The sequence below is a fragment of the Nannospalax galili genome, unplaced genomic scaffold, assembly GCF_000622305.1.
Source record: "Nannospalax galili isolate Female #2095 unplaced genomic scaffold, S.galili_v1.0 scaffold944, whole genome shotgun sequence".
In the NCBI taxonomy this organism is placed as follows: domain Eukaryota; kingdom Metazoa; phylum Chordata; class Mammalia; order Rodentia; family Spalacidae; genus Nannospalax; species Nannospalax galili.
The window spans coordinates 2,973,710-3,000,439 of record NW_008352899.1 but is presented as its reverse complement, the minus strand read 5'-3'; the positions used below and the strand labels follow the sequence as shown (position 1 = coordinate 3,000,439).

The 26,730-nt window shown below is 39.2% G+C and overlaps 1 protein-coding gene across 9 annotated transcripts in view; it reads right to left on the bottom strand.

Annotated features, from left to right (window-relative positions):
* The window catches only part of Macf1 (microtubule actin crosslinking factor 1), a 389,588-nt gene that overhangs the window by 41,183 nt on the left and 321,675 nt on the right, over nt 1–26,730 (bottom strand). For all 9 annotated transcript variants that reach the window (XM_029554606.1, XM_029554605.1, XM_029554607.1 and 6 more), the window contains 17 exons: nt 21,182–21,343; nt 20,826–20,996; nt 17,699–17,865; nt 14,783–14,942; nt 14,171–14,497; nt 12,392–12,476; nt 11,365–11,606; nt 10,385–10,591; nt 7,176–7,295; nt 6,289–6,396; nt 5,457–5,675; nt 3,826–4,029; nt 3,129–3,137; nt 2,187–2,418; nt 1,367–1,593; nt 393–515; nt 197–298 (listed from right to left, as the gene is read on the bottom strand). In XM_029554606.1, coding sequence (XP_029410466.1) covers nt 197–298; nt 393–515; nt 1,367–1,593; nt 2,187–2,418; nt 3,129–3,137; nt 3,826–4,029; nt 5,457–5,675; nt 6,289–6,396; nt 7,176–7,295; nt 10,385–10,591; nt 11,365–11,606; nt 12,392–12,476; nt 14,171–14,497; nt 14,783–14,942; nt 17,699–17,865; nt 20,826–20,996; nt 21,182–21,343 — 2,865 coding nt within the window. The remainder of the gene's footprint in view (nt 1–196; nt 299–392; nt 516–1,366; nt 1,594–2,186; nt 2,419–3,128; nt 3,138–3,825; nt 4,030–5,456; nt 5,676–6,288; nt 6,397–7,175; nt 7,296–10,384; nt 10,592–11,364; nt 11,607–12,391; nt 12,477–14,170; nt 14,498–14,782; nt 14,943–17,698; nt 17,866–20,825; nt 20,997–21,181; nt 21,344–26,730) is intronic.

The following is a 26,730-nucleotide window of genomic DNA, read 5'->3' as shown; positions in this document are numbered from 1 at the left end:
GTTGAAACCTGGATGTACGTCATGTCAATACTACTCAACAGAAACAAGAGATTTTGGCTAGAAATGTGGAATCAACACTGTCTCAGGTTTCAAAATGGTGTAGTACTAAGGGGGATTCATTCTTGCACCAAATTTTGAAAATGACCAAGAGAAAGCAGAACTGTATTTCCTTTGTGGGCATCTCCCAGCCTCTTACCTGGAGAGTGTCTTGATACTGCACAGCGGCTTGCATGGCATCCTCAAGTTTTTCTAGTCTTTCTTTCCAAGTTTTATTTAAGTTCTCCCAAGCATTATTCATCTAGGGGAAAATATTGAGTCAGATTCTTCTATTAATACCACTCTTTGGTCTGACCCCACTATGTTTCATCTGAATCCTTATCCATTCTCCACACCTCATCAATGCTCTTCTTCACTTCAGGCTTCTCAGTTTCTCCACAGGCAAAAATCAAATCTGCTCCAAGGATTCGAATGAACTCCAGCTCCTCATGCAGACCATCTGTCTCCTCCTTAATGGTCTACATGTAAAGCAGCAGAACATAAGTCAAAGTAGAACTTAACTTCTCAAACTTTGCAAATGCAACTTACCTGCCTCAGCCTCCTGAGTGCTAGGATTAAAGGCATGTGCCACCAAACCCAGCTGGGCTATATAAATATTGAACAGAGTCAGTTTTTGGCCATATCCCAAAACATAATTCACAGACTGACACTGAGGGAGATACAAAAGTATGTGAAATAAAACAGCGAGATAGGCATTGTTTGTGCTAAATGAATTACCATATAAAGTACAATCAGTAAAAATTAGCCTCCTGGTGGGCATGGTGGTGCATGACTTTAATCCCAGCACTCAGCAGGCAGAGACAGGCAGATTGCCATGAGTTCAAGGCTTAGCCTGGTCTACATGGCAAGTTCCAGATTAACCAGGGCTACATAGCTCCTGTCTTAAAACAAAAACCGCCTGTCCAGAAAGACTAGAAAGAGGCAATGTTTAAGTAATTTTTGTTATCCCTGGATAAGGAATCCAAATTTTGTTTTTATTTTCTGTGTATCCCTCCTCTCCTTCCTACAAATGGAATAAAGTCTTACCTTAAAAAAAAAAAAAAAACCCCAAAGCTTTTAAAGCATCCAGCTTGGCTAGCAGCTAAACACAATATACTCAAGAGACTGAGGTCTGCACTTGCTTAGCATATGAGACCCCAGGTTTAATACTCAGTATTACAAAAAAATGAGAAGAAAAAAAACAGTGGCAACAGCAACACTACACACAAAACTAAAACCCTCAAACCAAAACTCAAACTAAATCAAACCAACCTTAGAAAGTGCTTTGCTAGAGGACACACATATAAGATGGGGTTCTATATTTTCTTACCTCGGCAGCTTCAACCTGTTGCTTGATGATTGATGGGTCAATGCCTGGGCTTTCCAAGTCATGGACAATATCCTGGGTGTCTTTGATTGTGGTCAGGAGAGCTGCCATGTCATACCAGAACTTCTCCGCTAATTCAAGGACATCAAGGAATTTAATTTCTCGCTCTTCAGACCGAGCTTTGATGTCCTCCCAGAAGAACACCATTTGATCTAATTTGTCCTGGATTTCTGATGGATTAAAGAAGAGATGTGAATAGGACCTCTAACCAAAATTGAATCTAATTCTGACATTTTCATTGAAACAATTTTAAAAATCATGTAAAACTTGTAACTGATAGCTTATCTTAGCTTTACTACTACCATTTCTACACTAACATTTAATCTCAATAAAGGGGCCACAGAATTAACTTGGAAATCTCATATAAAGGTACTGCTAAGAGAAAAGCCCTTAATTTACAAAGAGACTGAAATGGGAACTCTTCCTTCTAGTGTTCTGTATTAAACTTTCTGTGAATTTCCCATGGAAAGTGTTATAAAAGGTAATTATATTCTGCCTACTATTGATAGTGTGATACTCACATTAGGGGTTAAAGGAGCATTTGTTTTCTGGTCTGGGAATCTAACTACCAATTGTAACCTTGTTTCAATAGGAAAATGTGTTCTGAATTCTAAATGACTTCCACATGACTTTCTGGAATACTTATGACTTTGGAAGTGCCTTTATATTCAATAAAATACATCTGGGTAGGATGCTGGAGATAGCCACAGCCTGGAGTTTATTCTATTGACTTTCTTGAAAAATAATTAGATCCACCGAGCACCTTTTGCAGCCAGATCCTTGTCTGCTCCCTGAGATCTCCCAATGAGTTCTTCTCCGCGGTGCTTTAGGGCATCGAAGGATGGCTGCAGTTTTTCTAGCTCCATGGTAGCACTTTTATTGTCACTGATGCACTCTCTGATCTTGTCTACTTCAGCAGGGATCAGGGGTGGCATACGCAGGCGAGAGGAAAGATTCTCCAAGGTCTCCAACATGGGTTCGATTTTATCATGGAACTAAATAACATTGGAATATTAGTCATCACAGTAATATTTCGTCACACTGGGGAAAATGTTAGGGCATAAGGACAAAGTATAAATCAACTGTTTAGGATAGGCTATTTTCATCCTAGCTCAATGGCTATTGAGTATTGGGTTTGGCTAAAAGACCATTTGGAACATAGTACACAAGGGCTGGTTCATCAGAAGAAAAAAGGCACTATTAAATAATAGACCAAAAATCAACTGGTATGAAGAGAAAGGGACACGACCATGAAACTAGTGAGAGTCAGTATATCAACATCTCAGATGACAGTTGCATGCAACAGACTAGACCAACAAGTTAAGATGCTTTCCACTGCTTTGTAAACGGATGGGAACTTAATATGCTGCATGATCTGCATGCAATTTAACAATTCACTATATGGAACAATGAGAGAGGGAGTGCTGGCATGTAAAAATAATTAAGGAAGGCCATATCTACCCTTGCTCTAAAAGAAATGATCACCATCCCACTTTCTTGGTACTCTGAATAACAAAACTGTAATTATAAAATGCTCATTTCTTCAACAAAATTGTTTCTTACCACTCTCTTACTTCTAGATTCTACCCCAAAGATTGAAAGTATTCACAATAAACTTCTACAGTTAAGAGAAACCTCCTTATAGGCAAGGTCCTCAATTTTCAGCTCTATAACACCCTAATGCCAATGGGGGTGGGTACCTTACCTCTGTAATCTGTAATGGTGGGCGCAGCCAATACAACAATGAAATGTGACGATGTGGGGAAGACAGGAGCAGGCAGCAACAACACAAAGTAACACAATCCACAATGTGAGTGAGATGGGACGGAAGGTGGATGGGGGGGGAAAAACTTGAGTAAGTACAAATATTAACCAAGAATATTGACTCAACACAGGAATAAAATACCCAGACACGACAAAAGTACCAATACCAGTAATATATTAGTTGGAAAGTATGCAGTTACATGCTTTAAATTAGACTGCTGGTGGTTTATGCTTCCCTTTGGTTTTCTTCTCCTTATGGAAGCATACTTTTCTCTGAACTACAAACTTGGCTGCTTCTTATTTAATGTTCTAAATCTCACCATTAATAGCCCCAATAGGAACCTGATTTCTGTTGAAGTAGTCATCCCTGCTAAAGGTATTATGACAACATGAAATTTTCAGAGAAACTCTCAACAGACAGTTACATATATCAGTCAAGATACAGTTCACCTTTCATGGTGTCAGTATACCAACATGCCTGAGAACACATGAAGGCAAACTTTCCTACTCTGATAATGTATTATCAACACGGTGGTCTGCATAATCCTATGCACAGAAGCATAACTGACACTGAGCCCTCTTCCTTAGACTAGTAGACAGTAGAGAGTTATAACACACACATATACATACGCACATACCTGAGCAGACTGGGAAACAGCCTCATCCAGAGCAAGGGCCCGCTGGCGTACCTCATCCTTTATTTGGGCATATATGCTTTCTGCATTCTGGTATTTTTCTTCCACCATTTTCCCTTCCTCAGCGTTCAGCTCCTTTAGTTGTGGGCCTATCTTTAGTATCTTATCAATGTGAGGCTTGTGTTCAGCAATGGATTCCCTTAGTTGCTATGGGAATAAATATGAATTAAAATATGAGTGGTGCAAACAAACTAGCAACAAAAAGCATAATGAGTGGGGCCAGCAGTACAGCTCAGTGGTATAAAACACATCTAGCAAATACGAGGCTCAGAGTGAGATCCATGTTACAAAGCCAAACAGAACAAAAGAAATGAGCATGTTTATACTAGTTTACTGAGATACTGTGATCAGAGGTAATAACTTAGGGAAGAACAGACTGAATTTGTTAAAACCCAGCAAGTTCTGGTAGCTCATCATTCTGGGGGGCATCTTGGGCAATCATGCGACCTAATTCTCTTAATTTCCCAAGGCCACTCAGATGTCTAGTTACTGTGGAAACCTTCCTGGGCAAATGTTTTATGTATGCATCACATTATATTTATATAGTTTAGTACCCGTCTATACAACACACTGAGCCACCAAGCAGTATAACTTATGAATAGCAATCACCCAGTAACTCAATCATTCTTGACTTTACTGCTATGCCTAGTTTATATATTTCACTTAATAAGGAATATGGGAATAGTAATGAGCACAAATCATAAACCAGAAGTAAACATTTAAATAAAAGCATTGTTAATGGTAAGTTTTCATTGGATGTCTATAAATTTCTTTCATATTAAATGTATGTAGTCAATGTTTTCTGATAACTCTTTTGCAATTCTTACTTGAATCAAATGAAAGAGCCATTCAGCTTCTCTGTAAGTCTCATGCCCTACCATCCACATAAATATTTTAACTTTCCTTGATTTTTAAATTATTGTTTCTTCTTACATGCTGGGACCAAACCCAAGGCCTTGTGTATGTTGGGCACATGTTCTATCATTGAGCTATACCAGAGTCCTAGTTAGTTTTTTGGGGGGTTTTTTTGGTTTGTTTTTTTTTTTTTTTTTTTGGTCTTTTTGAGACAGGGTCTCCCTGCAACTCCAGTTGGCCTAGAACTCACTATGTAGACCAGGCTGGCCTTAAAATCAGAGATCCACCTGCCTCTGCCTCCTGAGTGCTGGGATTACAGGCATGCGCCACCACGCCCAGCTCAGGCTACCTTTTAACTCAACTTCCAGAGTGCTGGGATTGCAGGCATGTACTGCCATGCCTAGACTGACAGGTTATCAACACAATTATGATCTTATTATTTAAACAATTCTTAATAAATGGAGAGAATTTAAAATATAGTTTCATTGTGGAAATTCTGATTAGAAATTAACTTCATAACATACATGAGGGCATAATATCCCCTGGAACTGGAGTTACAGATGGTTGTTAGCTGCCACGTGGGTGCTGGGAATTGAACCTGGGTCTCTACAAGAGCAGCCAGTGCTCTTAATCACTGAGTCTTCTCTCTAGCCTTGTTTTTCAATAAATTTCATAGCCCATTTTCATTCTGAAGTGAAATGTAAATTGATGTTTCTTACTCTCATTTCTTCTTGCTGTTGTCTCAGTTGTTCATGATCAATAGCCGGAGGAGGTAGCTGTACTATCAATGCCTGAATTTCCTCAATCCAAGGACTGAGCTCTTCATAAGTTTCCCAAAATTGGTTCACCAAGACCTGTGCCCGCTCTAGGCGAGCATAACGCTCTGAATTAAGCAGGCTAACAGCTTCATATTGCTGTATTAGGCACTCAGTTTTATCCTATGAGCCAAAATATAAAGAATAAAAAAAGCATCACTATTATAAGCTTTTTCTAAGAAAAAAATGCAGCTATGAAGACCTCCCATAAAATTGCGCATGCACACACACGCACACACCATACGCACATAAAATAAAAAACAAAACATAACCAAGTCTAGAACATATTAACAAATATGGACAAATTTAATTAGTGATTTTTAATTTCTTCTTTATATTATAATTCGAATTTTCAAATTTACCTAACATATATGCATTATTTCTAGAATTTGAAAAATATGAATATAGTTGAAAAGGTAGAATGAGTAGCTCAAGTCCATTTATTTTTGAGAAAATAGTGGTTACCATATACTTTCTTTATGTATTGAGTATATCTGTGTGTGTGAGCGACAAGGTCACATTGTAGAGCCCTGGCTGCCTCAGAACTCAGGAGATACATCTGTCTCTGTCTCCAGAGGGCTGGATTACAGGCATGTGCCACAATGCCCTGCCCTAGTCATCAGTAATCAGAAGGTCCAATAGGGGAAAACAACAACAACAATTTAAAAACATTATTCTATAGTTGTACTTCTAATGTACCATGTTAAGAATAGTATGAATAATAACTGCAACTTACCTGCAATATAGCTTTCTGCTCCTCTCCACATGTGCCAAATATTTCACCACGGTGACTGAAGAGTTCATCCATTGAATCTTTGTGTCGAATGATGTCAATGGAAAAAGCCTTTGAAAAGTAAACTGCAATTAAGTCAGGAAGTGAAAAGCTCCTGAGCCTATACTGGCAAAAAAGAACGTGTGAAAAAGTCCTTGCTTTAAAAACACTTAAAAAATTATTCTTTTTAAAAAAACTGTTTCAGGGGCTGGAGAGATGGCTCAGCAGTTAAGAGCACTAATTGCTCTTGCAGAAGACCCGGGTTTGATTCCCAGTACCCACATGGCAGCTACGAACCATCCTTAACTCCAGTTCCATGGGAATCCAAAGCCCTCTTCTGACCTCCGAGGCATTGCACAAAATAGGTGCACTCACATACATGCAGGCAATACACTCATACACATAAAATAAAAATAATAAATAAAATTTTTTTTTCAGCGCTGAGGACCGAACCCAGGGCCTTGCACTTGCTAGGCAAGCACTCTACCACTGAGCTAAATCCCCAACCCCTAAAATATTTTTTTTTAAAATTGCTTTTCGAAGTATTTTTTTAATTGTTCATAAAAACATTTTCTCTTCTAAATCATCCAGGACATTTCTTGGATTTATAGGTCTACTTATTCTTTTCTACAAAACAAACAAAAATTATTGTCCTCACCCGAATCAATCATATATAGAATTAAATTCTATCTTCCATGATTCCATTTGATCTGGAATAGGCAGAAACTCTCTCCTCATCACCTGAAGCTACTGATGACTCTTAGGACATCAGGACATGGTGACATGGTGAGTACTTTGTGGGTTTTTTTGAGACAGGGTCTCTCTGTAGCCCCAGCTGGCCTGGAACTCACCTTCTGTACCTGCAGCTGAGCAGTGGTCTGGTCTTGTTCCAGGCGAATTGGACCCAGGGCCATTAGCTTCCGCTTTGTTTCAGCAACCCAAGCAAGTTCTGCATCAGCAGCTTGCTCATACTAATAGATATAGTGAAGAAAAATGAACACATTACATACAGTCAAGGCCTCAGAAAGGTGTGGATTTTCAGAAATATAGTTTGTTATCTCATAAAGTCAACTGAAAACAATTCCACAAAAATTACAAACCAAGCTGTAGAGGGCTAGGGATGTAGTTAATGGTAGAGTACTTGCCTAACATGCACCAGGCTGCGGGCTCAATTCCCAGTACCATGAAGGGAGGGGGGATAGGAGGGTTGGGAGGTGGGGTTGAAGGGACAGGTATACAAGGATGACAAAACAGGATTCTTTAAGCTAGGTGTGGTAGTGCATCTCTGTAATTCTATTACTTGGAAGGCTGAAGCAGGAGAATTGAAAGTTTGAGGCCAATTTGCGCTACACAGACTACCCTGTCTCACAACAATAACAAAAACCTCAAAAAAATTTATGAACAACAAAAAGATGTAGAAAAATTAGAATTCAATGCCTTCAAAATTAGTTACCAGGGCTGAAGAGACAGCTCTGCGGTTAAGAATACTCACTGCTCTTGCAGAGGACCTGGGTTTGGTTCTTAGCACCTACATGGCAGCTCATGACTATCTGTAACTGCAGTTCCTAGGGATCTCATGCCTTCTTTTGACATCCATGGGCACTAGGTACTTAAGTGGTGCACATATACACATGCAGGCAAATACTCATACATACAAACACAAATAAATCTTTAAGAAAAAAAGTGACAGCACCTATTAGGGGGGCTGGTTGTACAGCTAGAAGCAGCAGTAAATGGCATCCTTTAAAGAAACTTTTTGTTTTTGCTGGGCATGGTAACAAAGGCAGGCAGATCTCTGTGAGTTCAAGGCTAGCCTGGTCTACACAAAGTTCCAGGCCAGCTAGTGCTACAGGAAGACCCTGTCTCAAAAAAGACCAAAAAAAAAGAGGAAAAAAACAATCTTTTTAATAGGGTGCTATAATGAAGTTGTACTCTCTTTCTGCCAGTCCCTTCTTATCCCAACACTAAAGAGTGGTAGCTTTAGTTATATTTGTTTTCTGAGATAGCATCTTCCTAGGTAGCCAAGACTAGCTAGCATTAAGCTTGTGATAATCCTCCTGCCTCAGCCTACTGAGGGCTGGGATCACAGGTGTGCACCACCATGCCCAGATATAGGTTTATATATAAACTTAGAATGGCACTAGATAGCTGAGTAATGTTGACTTGGAAGTACCTGCTCTGCTCAAGAAGCACAAGACCCTAGAAGAACACCAAACTTACAAAAATTTACAAAATTTTATTTTTATGTATGAGTCTTTTGCCTTCATGCATGTAAGTGCACCACATTTGTGCACTGCCCGGAGAGGCCAGAAGAAGGCATCAAATCCCCTGAAATGGAGTTATGAATAGCTATTAGCTGCCACCTGGGGGATGGGAACCAAACCTGGGTTCTCTGGAAGAACAGTTCTTAACCAGTGAGCCATTTCTCCACCCTCCTATTTTTATTATTTTTAATTATGTGTATGCATGAGTGTCTATATATGGTGTGTGCATGTAAATGCAGGCCAACTGCAAGATCAAACTTTTAAATGGCTATACAATAACACAAATCAAGAACAGTCTCTGTATGACTGCTGATTATTAGGGTTCTCTAATCTTTAATATTCAACTTTTTTTTTTTTTTTTCCTGAGTCAGGGTCTCACTTATGTAGCCCTGGCTGACCTGGAACTCACTATGTAGACTAGGCTGGCCTCAAACTCTCAGAGATCCTTCTGCCTCTGTCTCCGAAGTGCTGGGATTAAAGGCTTATGCTACCACACCTGGCTTCTTTAACTTTTCTAACCTAAGTTTAGTTTAGTACCCTTAATTGGAAATGCTTAGGAATATAAGTATTTTAACTTTTAGAGTATTTATATAGACATTACTAGTTGAGCATCCTTTGGATTTTAGAACACTTCAAATTTTTGGATTATGGATGCTAAACGTATATTTAAAGAGAAAAGTAATGAACAGGACATGGTGGAGAAGGCCTTTAATCATAGCACTCAATAGGCAGAAGGAGTAGGGGTTAAAGGACAGTAATTTAGAGGCCAGCCTGGGAAACATAAGGTTCTGTCTCATGGGGGTAAGAGAGAAAGGGACATAACTAAGTCTCCCAAGCACAACACTTTGTACACTGGAATAGCTGCTGGTCATGATTAGGAATAATCCTAATGATAAATTAGGGATGTAGTTGGAATCAGTACAACAACAACAAAAACCCAAACAAAAAATACTCCATCGTTCAGAAAGTATTCACTTATCATTATGAACCCAAGGAAACACATTTCTTATGCTGTGGCATTATTGTGCATAACCAGCCAGGGGTGGCGGTGATGCCTCAGGAGATGAGGAAGGAAGAGCTTGAGTTCCAGGACAGCCTGGGTTACAAAGGAAGATCCTATCTCAAAAAAAAGAAAAAAGGGGGAAAAAATACATATCCAACTACAGAGAAAAGCAAATATCCCCTTGCCCCTTCCAAGAAAGCAGGAAGGAAAAAAGGGAAATATGACACCTGTGTTTATAGAAAGGATTCTATTTTGGAAGGCTCTGCTACTTTGAATTGCATTTTTATAGTGATTATAGTTCTTAGCATCTCTCCTTTTAAAATTTCTTTTGGGGGAAGGTGTTTGAAACAGGGTAGCCCCAGTAGTCTGAAACTCTGCCTCCCCAGTACTGGGTTTAAAGGCGTGCACTACCTTGCCTGGTATCTTTCTTTTCCATCTAATGTTGACAGTTAATTAGTTTAATTATGTCAAACTAAGATTGCAATGCATTGGCCATTTTGAGTCTAGATATCTATTCCCATCACTGTTGGCCTAATCATTAAGAAAAGGCTCTGCATAGGATTCTTCTGTAAGTTTTTCTCTATTCAAAGGGGTCATGTATTTTGGGTCAAATCTGGTTTCATCCTCACAATCCCCTCCCAATCAATTCCCATTAGTGAAGGATGTTTGTTGCATTTATTTTGATATCAATGTTCCTATCCTGAGCCTGTACATATGTAGGTTATAGTTCTATACCCTACATATCTATCCTCCATTGCCTAAAATACTAATGCATGGGTATTATAAACATTACCTGTTGTGATCTCTGAATAGCAGCATCAATTTCATCCACCCTTTGTCCAATAGTGTCACTGACCAACTTGTACTGCTCATTGGCATCGGACACAAGTTTATCAAGTCCTTCTCTGGCTCTCCAGGGCACCAGCTCTAAGAGAGCATGGCTCACCTCGTTCACTGTGTCCAATACCAGTCTGTGCTCCATAACCTCCTTCTTCAATTCCTAAGGAGGGAAAAAGTTTTCAGGCCACACCTTGCTAAATAAAGCACATTAGCAGCTGTGCTGGGTGGAAAGTGCTGTCACTACCACATATCCCAGCAGGGCACTGACCTCTTTCTTTGAGCTATTTTTTTTCCTTGTCTCACATTTTTCAATCACTCTGAAGCCTGACTTTAGGCTTAGCTGCTGCTTACATAGAACTGTCTACAAGACTTAAGCCAGATTGTTAGTGGTTTTGTAAAATAGTGTTCTTTTTTAAAAACTGCTTATATTAATGGAAATGATGAACAATGCTTTAACCAAGAACATTTAATTTAATTTAACAAATACCTATACACCATTCCTGTGCATCAAGACCTGTACTAGATCCTACAGGAGGATCAGATGTTTCAAGCTAATTTTTGAAGTTAACATTTAAAATAATGGGTTTCAAGAGCAGGTGTGGTTGTGCACACCTGTAATTCTAGCACTTGGGAGGCAGAGGCAGGCGGATCTCTGAGAGCTCGAGGTTTCATTATGGCATTTTCATACATATGTCATACTTTATCTGTCCACTTCCCAATACCTTAATCATGTCCTTCCTGCCTCCAAATTAGGCACCCCTTTAGAAAACAAATGGTGAAGGTACATTATACAATGTTACACAGCAAGCAAACTTCCTAGGGATTTGGAATTCAACTTTCTTCTTTGGACCAGAAACACTCTTAAAGGTGAAAACCATGATTCTGACAAAGATAAAATCTTTTCCCCTTTTACAATGTGAAATGATGGCATACCTTCTGTCTTTGCTGAAACTGGGGTATTTGTTCCCCTACGGGAGACTGTCCTCCACTAGCTGTCAGCTCCTCCTCCACCTCCCTCAGCCACCCAGTCAGTTCCTCATATGTTGAATGGAACTTGGTAGCCAGCTGCCGGGCTTGCTCTAAAGTTCTGAGGGCCTTTGAGCTGGTGACTGTGATGTCTGCATAGCGCGTCTTTATTCCATCCAGTTTCTCCTGGATAAGTAACACCTCTTCACCTGTGAAGAACAGCATGCCATTATTCATTTTTATGAGACCTCAGGATGGAACTGTCCCTTTGATCTTCAAATTAGAGCTTAAATTTCACGGATCTTGCCCTCTGGTAGTAACTTCACCTAACATCCCAAACTGAGGGTTAATTGAAAAATAATCTTCAACTTGTAAGTTACTTCTGAAATTGAGATCTGCAGGTATCTGTAGATGCTTGCAGCATCTTGCAGATAATGCTGGTTTCAATGTACTAGAAGGCAGGGGCAACTGTCTATAACCAGATGTGAAACAACTAAGTGTGGTAGTTTTCAAGATTGAACAGCAAAAGAATACATATCAGCAGTCTCCCTAAAGCACATGGTAAATATAATCAGTGAGTACTAAGTGACTGTCTTTAAGACCACAGATGTCCAAACACATTTTGAGTTTTAGCCAAGAAACTGGTTACTTTTCTTTGGGGTCTTTTTACCCTTAGGAACATACTCTATTCCAAAGGCCAAAAATGTTGAAAGTATTTGGGAGTTTGTATCTAATCCTTAAAAAAGATTTTAGGGTTACCTCTTCAGAGGGGGGAATGTTAGAGCAGCCAAAAGCCCCATAAAAATAGTTCAGCATAGTCTACATAGCTAGTTCGAAGTCAGCTGGGGCTCCATGGAGACCCTGTCTCAAAAAGACAAAAAAAAAAAAAAAAAAAAAGAAAAAAAAGAAAAAGCCAAGTAAATTTTCATAAACATGTCTAAAAAAAAAAAAAAAAAAAAGACCAAGATGTGCTAAGGTGTACTTTTCAAAGTACCTGTAGTTTGTTTTAGAAGAGCTTGACCGTTTTTAATAGCTTGATCGACATTTTTCTTTCTATTAATAATCTCTTCATTTAAAGCCTGAAAGAAAAGATTATCATTAATTTAAAAACTACCGCAAAACGAAAGGAAACAATGAGAATGGTTTAAAGGATCAAATTTAAAGAGATGAGTATCACTTTAGTTTAAAATCAGGTATTTGAAGCTGGGCATGGTAGTGCATGCCTTTAGTCCCAGTACTAAGGAGGCAGAGGCAAGAGATCTCTCTTGAGTTCAAGGCCAGCCTGGTCTACATAGCGAGTTCCAGGCCAGCTGGGGCTAGAGAAACCCTGTCTCAAAAAGATTAAAAATAATTAAAGTTTTAGGATTAAATCATCTTAACCAATCTACTGGTGTCAAACTTGAATCAAGAAAGGTCAAAGTGCCAGGTATGGTGGTGCCTGCCTTTAATCCCAGCACTAGAGCACTGGGGAGGCAGAGGCAGGCAGATATCTGTGAGTTCAAGGCCAGCCTGGTCTACAAAGTGAGTTCCAGGACAGCTGGGGCTACAGAGAGACCCTGTCTCAAAAAAAAAAAAAAAAAAAAAAAAAAAAAAAAAGGTAAGGTAGAAGTAAGATGTAGCAAAAAGACTACCATGTCCAAAATAAAATGGAAAGACAGAAATTCAAGAGTCAGTAAGAAGAGGAAGACTTAATTAAGATTCCAGATAAAATTTCTCCATATTTGAAGATGATGAATCAAAAAGTATCTTTTATTATTCAAAAAATTGCTTTACCAGGTGTGTTGGAAGAAGCCTTTAATCCCATACTTGGGTGGCAAAGGCAGGCAGATCTCTTTGAGATCAAGGTCAGCCTAGTCTACATAGCCAATTCCAGGCTAGCTGGGGCTATAGAGTGAGAACCTTCTCTCCAAAATTGCTTTACCTTCCTTTTTTTAAAAAATAAACACAGGATCTTTAAAGAGATTTCAAAAAAAATAAGCTGAAGTAAGTATATTCTTCAATTAAGATGACATGGAATTTAAGTATATAAACTGCAAAAATATTCTACAGTTATAACTACATGATCAGAGCCGGGCATGGTGGCACATGCCTTTAGTCCAGCACTCGGGAAGCAGAGGCAGGAGGATCTCTGTGAGTTCAAGGCCAGCCTGGTCCATATAGTGAGTTCTATACCAGCTGGGGCAACAGAGAGACCCTGTCTCAAAAACAAAACAAAAAACAAACAACAACAAAAAACATAATCAGAATATTGGTAGTATTTAGTTATATACGGTTTTTTTATTTTTTTGGGTCTTTTTGAGATAGGGTCTCCTTGTAGCCCCAGTTGTCCTGGAACTCACTATGTAGACCAGGCTGGCCTTGAACTCACAGAGATCCGCCTGCCTCTGCCTCCCAAGTGCTGGGATTAAAGGTGTGTGCCACCACGCCTGGCTATATAGGGTTTTATTAAAGTATACTCTTTCCTATACCTTTGTTCAAATGAAAACTGCTGATATACTACCAAATGATATAAACCACAAGTTGGAGGTGAGACAGGTTGTGACTATACCTTGTATAATCTTCTGAATTACTGGCTTAGTTTGTTAAAGTCAAGTATTTTTATGGACCCATTAAAAAATGATTAGTACTTTGCACCAATTCAACTATGTGATTGATTAGGCATAAAAGTGTATGGAATGAAGAAAAAAAATTAAATTAAAAGGAAAAGAAGAGAAACATAACAAAATGGCAAAATAATTTAGTAACATAACCATAAAAATGAAAACACAAATACCAGGTGGTCAGCATGCTGTTTCTGCAGGATATCCTGTCTGTAATCCTTTACGAACACTGAACTGAGTTTGTCCTCAACCTCAGCCAGCCAATTGAGCACCTCCACTTCATCCTCCCCAAACAGTCTAGCATTGAACAGTGCTTGCTCAAGCAGGGCTGCCTTCCAACAGCACCGGTCTTGAATCTCACTGTATCGGGCCTGTAATGAGTTTAGCTTTTCTGACATCACACCCTGCTCTGCAGGACATGTCAGGGAGGAGAGGGACTGCCCAATTTTGACTGCCTGGTGCACATCTGTTGCATGGTTTTCTATTTCTTCCTCCAGAGCCTGAAAATCCAGATTGGAAAAAAAAAAAGAATAACAAAAACAAAGTAAATGAGAGGCAAACATGGAACAATGAACAAATAATGAGTTAAATAATAAAAAAAAAATCACTACTATAGGGTAAAAATAATATTTAAAAGTGGCACATAAGCTGCTTTCTCTATTAGTAGTCTTTTCCAACTAATAAGTCAACGTTATTTTAAACTTAAAACTCCATAACACATCTTTTGGAACCCTAGTTTTCCACTTCTCCGGTTCTGTGCTTTATCTGCCATAACTTCATCCTACCTTGTGCCGAATGATCTGCTGATGTATTTTGGCAGTCTGAGTGCCAACAGGTTCCGAGTTAGCAAGCTTTTTCTCTGTGACAGATAAGAAGTCAGAAATAGGCTCAGCTGTCTCATGGAATTGCTTGGCCAGAACCAAGATATCTTCCAGCTGTTTTTGCCTACACAAATACACAGAACAGGTTGCTCAGGCATAAAATCACATAATGACTCAGAATAATATTAAATTCAATAAAAGAATAGTCTTTCCTAGGTATAGTTTAATACCAACAGTAAACAGGACACACATTATTAGGCAATACTTTACAGATGTCAACAGTTTCACATTTAAAATTTTCATCTTTTGTAAGGTGGGCAGGATAATTATCCTATGATTATAAAAGAGAACACCATCCCCGATGACTTAAACAAAGATTTCTCCAGAGTAACAGCAGAATGAGTGCTCTTTTAGCACTCCTCCTGAGACCACCTTGATACACATCAAAATGGAATATAGAACACATATATCATATTGTATCGTATGGCCATAATAAAATGCAGAGGAATCAAAACCACCCATCTAGAGTCTATCATCTCTGCATGTGAGTGAAGAGAATATTTGAAGACCAAGAAAATGTAGTTCTATGAACTAGAACTCCCTCTCCAGCTTTAAAAAAATCTGATTATCTGGCAATTTCAAGCTCAGAACCTAACTATAAATCCAGATTTGAGGCAAAAAACATAAAACTCCCTCAAACTGGGTGAATTTGCCAACATAAACAGCAGGCAAACTAGAGACTTTACAGTTAATTTGGAATCTGAACTCATATAATATTCATATTAAGCTTGAATTTCAAGTATGCTATTTATTAACATCAAATTACAAAGGGGGAAAGGAAGCAGGCCTTAGAAAGAAGAATCTAGGAAATAACCATGGAACTGTATAAGCACAGTTCATAATAATGAAAGGTCATAATGCTGAGTTTGGATTTCTAGGAACAGAGTGAATGATACGCTATTTAAAAGGGCCTAGGACTGCTGGGGGATGTAGCTAGGGAGTAGAGTGCTTGACTAGCACGCATAAAGTCTTAGGTTTGAGCCCTGTAATGGCAAAACAAACAAACACACACACACACACACACACACACACACACACACACACACACACACACACACACACACACAATTGCCTCACAATAAATAAATAAATAAATAAAATTTTTTTTGGTCTTTTTGAGAGAGGGTCTCCCTGTAGCCCCAGCTGACCTGGAACTCACTATGTCGACCAGGTTGGCCTTGAGCTCACAGAGATCCACCTGCTTCTGCCTCCCCAGTGCTGGGACTAAAGGTGTGCACCACTACACCCAGCTCTCAAAATAAAAAAATTTAAGCCAGTGATGATTGGGGCCAGAGAAACGGCTCAGTAGTTAAGAGCACTTGCTACTCTTGCAGAGGACCCAGGTTGATTCCTACATGGCGGCTAACAACTGTCCTAACTCCAGTTCCAGGGGATCCGACACCCTCCTCTGGCCTCTGAGGGCACTGCACAACACAGGGACACTTAGATACATACAGGAAAAACACTCATATATACAGAATAAAAATAATAAATATAGTGTTTTTAAATGACTCTAAGGTATGATCCGAGGTGTACATGATAAAGGTTCACCCAATGTTAGGGGTTGAGAAGAATGAAAAGCCTGAGAGTAAGTGGCAGAAACTTCATTAGTAAGAGGGTACCTCAAAAGCCCCAATGAGAGCTCGCATGTCATGAAATAAGGAAGAACAATGGGAACCAAAGAACAAGATGGTCGGGCTAGATAGTGTAGAGTGTATAGGATTTAGCTTCCTGATACATGTAGACATCAAGTATGAGAAAGAGTAAAGGTGAGATTAAGGCTTTAAGATTAACGGTAACATTAACGGAAATGGAAAGACAGAATAAAGGAGATGGGGAAACTGTGCAAAAATAGAAATAAAAAGAGCAAAATTGCTGGGTGTGGTGGAGCACGCCTTTAATCCCAGCACTTGGGAGGCAGAGGCAGATGGATCTCTTTGAGTTCGAGGCCAGCCTGGTCTACATAGCAAGTTCCAGGTCAGCTGGGGCTACAGGGAGACCCTGTCTCAAAAAGACCAAAAAAAAAAAAAAAAAGAAAGAGTAAAATCATTTTAATTTTGTTTCTCTCACTAATATAGACAAGCCATACTTGGCAACTCAGATGAAAGATAAACAAGTCATGCGTGAGGAGAAGTAAAGAGATGATGAAGTACTTCTCCGAAGACTGCACTGGCTACCTAAAAATGTCAAAGGATGTAATATATGATCATCTGTACTACTCTCTTACTGATTAGCTCACATTTATTTTTAAAAATGGGGCAGTGTAAATTAAAAGTAAAGGCATACCTCTGACTTGTAAGGGACATAAGCCTTATTTATGGAAAGAGAATGTATTTCCTTAGAGGGAGGAATGTATTGTCTATCTTTTGTCTATTAATTGAAAATACCCATGTATCTCTTCAATGCCCATATACTTAATATCACAGACTAGCTTCTAGATACAAAAACATCAAATATCAGCATAAACAGAAAATATATCACATATTAGTTACAAATATGAAAGGAATAAAAAATCTGTTTCAAAAACTCAAAAAATGACTTGGCTGGATTGCAGGAGTCTGCACCTGTTGTTTGAACCTGTGATTACACTGCAGCAGAACCACCACCCAGATCAGTGAGTCTTCCAGTTCTCAGAATTTATGAGTAAGTAAAGATCAATTCCTGAGGTGACTGTGGTTGAGGATCAGCTCTAAATACTTATCACTCTTCAATAAAAGCCACTGAACATCTTCCAGAGCAGTACATGAATTTTCCAAGAGCTTATAAAGCACTTGCCAGGGCAATACTCAAACACAGGACAAAACAAACCCCTGGTCTTACCTGGCTGCTGCCTTGCTTAGTAGTTCAGTCCATCTGCTTTCAAGACTCTCCAACTGCCCAGTGATTTTCTCTCTATCAGCCAGTTCAGCTGATTGAGCTATTCTGCCTCCTTCTGCTTGAAGCATGTCTACTGTGGCCTTCCGATCATCTAGGAGTCGCTGAAGCAACTGTGTTCAAAGAAAAAGGAAAGTGGTAGTACAGGGTCATTAAAATATCTGACACAGAAAGGAAAACTAAAAAACCACATCTTGCTGAATCAGAAGCAAATTCTTTGAACAATATATTCTTGATGCAAAAGCATGTGACAATACAATTCTTACTGCCTTCACAAACTTTCATACACTTAGTTTTTAAATAAAGCCATGGTTGTAATTATGTAATTGACAGGTAACTTCCTTTGAATTCAGAGATAAGTACAAAGAAAAATCATTAGTATATGGAATGATAAAAAGTTAATTAACTTAAGGCAGCCATTTCAAAATATATACTCATTGCTGGGTGTGGTGGCGCATGCCTTTAATCCTAGCACTCGGGAGGCAGAGGCAGGTGGATCTTAGTGAGTTCAAGGCCAGCCTGGTCTACACAGTGAGTTCCAGGCCAGCTGTAACTATAGGGAGGCCCTGCCTCAAAAAGAAGCCCCCCAAAAAAATTTTTGATGAATATATATATATTTTCATCAAAATATCATATTGCACCTTTGTAAATATATACCTTTATATATATTTTTATATGTTTGTATACTTTGTGTATATTTTACAAATATACATAATCTCATTTGTTATTATACCTCACTAAAACTAGGAAAAATTTTTTCTTCAGTACAACTATGGTTCTTAAAAAAATTTTCACTAGCATATATCATTGTACCTGGATATGTGTTTTTTTTTCAGATAGGGTCTCCCTAGTCCAAGCCTACCTGGAACTTGATATGTAGACCAGACTGGCCTCGATCTCACAGAGATCTGCATGCCTCTGCCTCCTGGTGGTGTTGTTTGTTTTTTTGAAACAAAGTCTATACTATGTAATCAAAGCTAGCCTGGAACTGTCAGCAATCCTCTTGTCTCAGCCTCCCAAATGCTGGGACCAATATTTTTTTTTTTTGGTCTTTTTGAGACAGGATCTCCCTGTAGCCCCAGCTGTCCTGGAACTCATTATGTAGACCAGGCTGGCCTTGAACTCACAGAGATCTACCTGCCTCTGCCTCCTGAGTGCTGGGATTAAAGGCGTGTGCTACCAAGCCTTCAGGATCACTATTTTTTTTAAAAAAGAAAAATGCACTGAACTAGAAATTAAACTAGCAAAAATATAGAGGGCTAAGGATGTAGCTCAGATGGTACAGTGCTTGCCTGGTATGCACAAAGCCCTGGGTTTGATCCCCAGCACTGCTATAATCTCAATACTTGGAAGACAGAGGTAGGAGGATCAGAAAGTCAAGGTCATTCTCAACTACATAGCAGGTTGGAGGCTGCCCTAGGCTACACCAGACTCTGACTCAGAAAAGAAAAACGGATTGTTGAATGCCAAGCCATAAATAAGACATCTATATCACTACCTTCAAGGCTCAGGGAACATTGGAAGAAAAGACAGAAAGAATCCCAGAGAAGGGGTGGGCCTAACTTTAAGATAAGATACTACTGTTGAACTCTCAGCAGCTGTGATTACCATCACAAGATGTGCATAAGATTGGCTTCTTAAACCTTCTGTCATAGAAGAGGGGGCTCATTGGCCCTATCCCTTCCTGAAGATTTTATATAATTAACAGTTGATGGGAGAATGAGAGATATTTTCTTCAGTGGTATAGACACTGGCAAGGTACCCCCATGCGCCTGTAAACAATCCTAATGAAAATCACACCCACCCCCCCAAAAAGACAGCTAGTTGGGAAGAAGAACGGATCAGAGGGAGAAGGATAAGAGAAGATAATGAAGGGCAAATATGTTCAAAATACATTATGTACATGAATGAAAACATCATAATGGGGGCTGGAGAGATGGCTCAGCGGTTAAAAATACTGGTTGTTCTTGCAGAAGACCCAGGTTTGAATCCCAGCACCCACATGCCAGCTAACAGCTGTCCATAACTCCAGTTCCAGGGGATCTGATAATTTCTACTGTCCTCTGCGGGCACTGCACGACACAGGTGCACTTACCTACATGCAGGCAATATATGCATACACATAAAATAAAAATAATAAATAAAAAAAAGAAAGAAGGCTGGGCGTGGTGGTGCATGCCTTTAGCTACAGCACTTGAGAGGCAGAGGCAGGCGGATCTCTGTGAGTTCGAGGCCAGCCTGTTCTACATAGTGAGTTCCAGGACAGCTGGGGCTACAGGGAGACCCTGTGTCAAAAAGACAAAAAAAAAAAAAAAAAAAAAAAAAAAGTCATGAAACCCATTAATATGTATAATTAATGCATACCAATAAATTTTTTTTTTTTTTGTCTTTTTGAGACAGGGTTTCCCTATAGCCCTAGCTATCCTGGAACTCACTATGTAGACCAGGCTGGCCTCAAACTCACAGATCTGTCTGCCTCTGCCTCCCAAGTGCTGGGATTATAGGTGTGTGCCACCATGCCTGGCCAATAAAAATATTTTTAGAGGGGCTGGAGAGATGGCTCAGCGGTTAAGAACATTGACTGTTCTTGCAGAAGACCAGGGTTTGAATCCCAGCATCCACATGGCAGTTAACAACTGCCCGTAACTTCAGTTCCAGGGGATCCCATAGCCTCTTCTGTCGTGCCTGGGCATTGCACGATATGGGTGCACTTACTTACATGCAGGCATAATACTCATACACATAAAATAAAAATTAAAAAAAAATTTTTTTTAGAAACCAAAAATCAAAACAAAACATACAGACAATTCATACAAGATAAACACTATTATTTAGAATACTGCTGAGCCTAAAACATGATATAGGAATAAGTAAACTTTCTCAGTCTAACATATGCCACAGTACACTAATGGAGTAAAATAAAATAATGAAAATGTCCACCTTTCTTTTTAGGAGGACACAGTATAGGTTAAGGTTCTACTAAAACTCTGGACTTCTTCCTTAAATTATAAGCAAGTGTGCTGTCTGTCACTCTGTGGCTGCTTCAATTCACAGTCTCCAAGTTCCCACTTACCTTCTGTTCTTGGATCTGTGCTTTCACCACTTTATACTCAGCAGATGGAGGTTTCTGATTGGCTATGAGCTCCTCAGTGTCTGCCAACCAGCTAAGCAATGGCTCTAAGGCATCTTGAAACTTCCCACAATGTAACAAAGCCTCCTGTAGTTGTGCGATTCTTTGTGCCACCTGTGTCATAGAAACTCATTATGAGAAAGGAGGGCCGTGTTTAAATTACTACTGGTCTTTTTAGTAATTATAGATCACAACAGCTAAATTTTGTTGGCATTTAGGTTCCAGGAAAACATCAGCTTTAGATGTCTCTGTTCTATGCCTCCCAGTCCCAGCAATCTTGTTACTTCCTCAGCACTCACCTTTTTATTCAGTGTATTCCATCGAGCATTGATCTCTTCCATGTCATGTTCTAAACCCTGCACGTCGCAGTTTTTTCCTGCACTCTGAATTAATCCCTGGCCAAGTCCATTCACCTGCTGCAATTTCATCTGAAGAGGATCCACTTGTTCTTTCTGAAACATCTGGACAATTGCAAAGCAAATTGGATTTACTCTAAAGGATATTAAAACTTCTACAGTGATTGGTCATTCTTGAAAGATTTATGATTTAATGAAGGATAACATGAAACAAAAGTCATTTGAACAGTTAGGTATCAAGTAAATATGTGGTTTCATTATTTTAATACATCCACCTATGGAGACAAACCCAGAGACAGTTATGGCACTATTTAGGTCTTTAACCCAATGACTCATGGTTTCTTTTTTCAAATCTGTCGCTTAATTTTTAATGCAAAAGCTAAAGGGAATAGTGAAATATTACTTCACAAGACTAGAAAGTAAATGCAATGTGCATGGCATGAACTCTAGAAGGGAAGGTTGTTACATTATGTGATAAGTATTTCAAGAGGAAAAATACCTTGGAGAACAGTCAACTGACCACTGATAACAGGCAAGGTACTTTTCTGGCTACAATTAATAACTCAATTAGAACACATTAACGTGTGAAAAATGCAGACCTCATAGCTTAAATTCCCTGTGGCCTTTTAACTTCATTGTTTCAGAGTCACAGACCACACACAGCCAATCGTCTTCAAACAGTACTCCTCTGTTAACAAGAGCAAATGTCCTTAACAACCTCTGACACATGTGCTGAGTAAGGCACATATATAAATATTTAAAAAGATGACACTGTATATCATGTCCATCATGAAATAATGAGATTTTAAAAACAATTTAAGTGTAACATGCAACAAGCTTATTTTTCTTTAATACAATTATAATAGCTTAGATATTTCAAAAAGGAAACAAGAACAAAATGGTACTTTTGAAAGCCAAGTGTGGGCCACCATGCCTGTAATCTTGGCATTCAGATGGCAGCAGCGGGAGGAGAGGTTTCAAGTCATCCTCAGCTATATAGTAAATCTGAGGCGAGTTTGGGCTACAGGAGACCCTATCTCAAAACACACACATACCCAGGTGTGGTGGTGCATGCCTTTGATACTACTAGCACTTGGGAGGCCAAGGCAGGTGGATCTCTGTGAGTTCCAGGCCAGCGTGGTCTACTTGTAAGATCCAGGTCAGCTGGATCTACAGGAAGACCCTGTCTCAAAAAAAAGACCAAACCGACAGAAAAAGAACTCCAAAGCTTTCTTTCACATAACTTTTGTCACTGTAATAGTCTTAAGGAAATATGAAGAATTTGTCCCTAAGAATTAGTTTCTTTCACACGCACACCTTTAATCCCAGAACTCAGGAGGCAGAGGCAGACGGATCTCTGTGAGTTTGAGGCCAGCCTGGTCTACATAGGGAGTTCCAGGCCAGCTGGGTCTACAGGAAAGCCCTGTCTCAAAAAGAAAAAAAAAAAAAAAAAAATCTTTCAATATTAGAACAGAAAACAAGCCATACGTTACCAGCATGGATATATTTCTTTTTTTTTTTTTCTTCTATAAAAAATTCCTTTAAGCAGGCATGGTGGCGCATGTCTTTAATCCCAGCACTTGGGAGGCAGAGGCAGGCAGATCTGTGTGTTTCAAGACTAGCCTGGTCTACATAGTGAGTTCCAGGACAGCTGGGGCTACGGGGAGACCCTGTCTCAAAAAGACCAAAAAAGAAAAAAACAGAAACAAAACAGATGATGACAGAAAATGGGAAAGAACAAAAATAAATATAAAAGAAAGTTGTGGGGCTGGAGAGATGGCTCAGCGGAACACTGTTCTTGCAGACGACCCAGGTTCGAATTCCAGCACCTACATGGCAGCTAACAACTGTCTGCAACTCCAGTTCCAGGGGATCCAACAGCCTCTTCTGTCCTCTGTGGGCACTGGACAACACGGGTGCACTTACCTACATGCAGGCAATACACTCATACACATAAAATAAAAATAATAAAGTATTAAAAAAAAAAAGAAGAGAAGAAAGTTGTCTGTTTGGTAAGACTAATTTTGGTGTACTTGGGACCACAGATCTCACTAGGATTAGGAATCTGATTCCAGAACAATGTCTGTGGTTAGATAAGCGGAGTCAGCAGGGAGGGCTAGGTCACAAAAGTAATTACCAATGTTCCTCATGCTATACTATAATTTGATTATACCATATTTTGTTAGGCAACACTACAAAGCAGTTCAGTTAAAGAGGCTGCTTCAATCAAACATGGTTCCCAAGTGCTATACAGCTCTGTTTTGTAACATTAAAGAAGTTAAACTGTAGAAAAACTGGGGCAAAGAAACGAGGGCAACCGGGACGAAGGCAAAAAAGACAGAGAAGGAAGATTTCAAGGCCACACTGAAATGTACCCTTTACTCAACAGTCAAATCAAATATATTTAAGTTATTTTTTTTGTCTTTTTGAGACAGGGTTTCCCTGTAGCCCCAGCTGGCCTGGAACTCACTATGGATTTCTTATTTTTATGAGACAGGGTCTCACTATGTGGCCCTGGCTGGCCTGGGACTCACTTTGTAGACCAGGCTAGCCTTAAACTCAGAGATCTACCTGCCTCTGCCTCCTGGATGCTGGAATTAAAGGCATGAGCCACAATGCTCAGCCTTAGGCTATTTTTTAAAGATTTATCTAACCATGTGTTTGTGTGAGTGCAGGTATCCATGGAGTCAGCATTGGGTCCCCTGGAGCTGGAGTTACAGATAGCTGTGAGTTGTTCGATGTAGGCACTAGCAACCAAACTTGGGTTCTCTTCAAAAGCAAGGCACACAGGGCCGGAGAAATGGCTCAGTGGTTAAGAGCACTGACTGCTCTTGCAGAGGACCTGGGTTCGATTCCTAGCACCCACATGGCAGCTATGAACTGTTCTTAACTCTAGTTCACGGGAATCCAAAGCCCTCTTCTGATCTCTTCAGCATTGCACAACATGGGCATACTCACAGACATGCAGGCAATATACTCATACACATAAAATAAAAATAATTTTTTAAAATTATGTGTGTGTATATATATATATATGTCTTTTTGAGGCAGGGTTTCCTTGTAGCTGCCTCCCAAGTGTTGGGATTAAAGGTATGCGCCACCATGCACGGCTATAAAATTCTTTTTTTTTGAGACGGGGTCTCCCTGTAGTCCTAGCTCTTCTGGAACTCACTATGCAGATCAGGCTGGCCTTGAACTCATAGACATCTGCCTGCCTCTGCCTCCTGAGTGCTGGAATTAAAGGCATGAGTATTTTTTTAAAAAAGAGCAACACATGTTCTTAGCTGATGAGTCATCTCTCCAGCCCCAGCCCCAAATCAAGTCATTTAAATTTGATTAAATGATTAATAATTATTTTCTTAAATAGTAGTTATTTTCTTAAAAGCATGTTAATCCTTGATAAAAGCTTTAACTATTCTTCACTTTGCACCTGCACTCCATGGATTAGGTTCACAGGACAATGAATATTTGTCTCATCATTTCTCAGAAATCAAAAAACATACACACGAAAACATGAAAACATTTCTAAATAACTACCTAGATATTTATTTGAACATATGCAAACAGTATTAACAAAAGTGAATCTGAAAACAGGTGTTCTTAAGTCTCAACTCCCAATAAAGCTGTTTTACAAATGAGGGTTTTAGATACATTAAAATTCCTACCCCCTTTGAATCTCACAGGTACTGAAATGGTATTGTGCCATGGTATTAAGGAAGCAGAACTGGCAACAATTTCTGGAGCAGGACACCTGTAAAAAGTGTCACAAGAGTGTAAGATGCAACAGGACATGAAATAGAAAAATGCCCAAAGAACTTCTTAAAAAACACTTTTATCTTTGGTGATACTGCATTCTCCAGTTTCATCCTGATTGATCCTTTTTTTTGATGTTTTTCTTCTTTTTTTCTTCTATGCCTCCAAAAATGCTAGAGTCTTTAGGGATGTGAGTAAGAGGAGGATGTTAGTCCAAGGCCTTCTTTTAAGAAAGACCTTATACCCCCAGAGAGAGAGAGATCCTACAACAGCCTCCCAAGTGCTATTATAGGCATATGTTACCAAGCCTGGCTATCCCTCTTCTTTCAGTGTTTTTCCTGGACAATTTAATCTATTTCTATTGCTTTAAATATCAGCTCTAATATAATAAACACATAATTCTTAATTTAAATCTCTTTTTTAAGCTTCAAGCCTAACTGCTTTCTTATTATACAAATGACATACATGTACCTTGAACCTAATGGTTCAAAAATATAACAGTATCTCCCACCTTCCCATCCCTTCAAATTTCTTCCTTTCTAAATCAACTGCCAACACTTAATCTTCTGAAAACAATGTACTATTGTCCAGTTTTTACACTTGTACAACCAGAATCTAAGTTATCCTTGATAAGTGACATACCTCCAGCACAAAAGCCATCAACAAGTGTTTGTTCTTCTAAAATTTTCTTGACTCTATCCAATTGTCTCCAATTCCACTGACAACACCCTTATTCAAAACTTTGTCACAGTTTCTAACCATATTTTTATGAGCCTTTTTATTTATTTATTTTGGCCTGAGGTCTGTCTCCCACACTGTACAGTAAGTTCTAAAAGGGCAGGAACCATGCCAATTGTATTCACAGCAAGAGGCTAGGATCTGGCACAGAACTGACACTCAGTAATTATTTCTTGAATGAATGAATCCTTGTATAAAAAAGGTTTTAGAGAAAGCAAACAAACCTGTGAAGGTTCTGCCTAACAGCTAGGCATTCAAACATTGAATTAGTGTTATGATATTCTCCAATTTTTGCTTTAAAAGACTTCTTTGGCAAATTTAAATTTTCTAGAAATCCTACTTTATATGAAAGGCTGCCTCCTCTTTGAATAAGTGACTGTAAAGAAGCCAAGGGAACCTTGAGTAGGGGGTTTAAGTAACCTGAGGCTGTTCTCGGTAAGCTTCAGATCCTACTACAAAAACAGCAAATAAGCTGATACTCTACTTCTACCAAGCTCTTGCTAGAAGTTTCTACATTAAAGTTCTTAGGACATTTTTACATTAAAGAACAGGAAGTTAAAATATATGTGCCTATGTACATACATGAAAACATAGACTCTGAAGCATTTTACTTTAAATCAAATTCCTGATATGATCCCTTGTTCAGTTCTAAGTGTGTATATATAGAAATGAGGGCCAGGCACCTTTAATCCCAGCACTTGGGAGGCAGAGGCAAGTGCATCTCTGGGAGTTCAAGGCCAGCTGGTCTACATAGTGAGTTCCAGGACAGCTGGGGCTATGGGGAGACCTGGTCTCACAAAAAAAAAGGAAGAAAGAAAGAAATGAGTTTATTCATCTCTAAAAACCTCTAAAGCCAGGTGTGCAGATTTATGCCTACAATTTAGCAGCAATTCAGGAGGCTGAGGCAGGAAGACTACCATAAGTTTGAGGCCAGCCTGGGCTACATAGTGAGTTCCAGGACAATTAGAGTACGATTGTCTCAAAACCCACACACTAAAAAA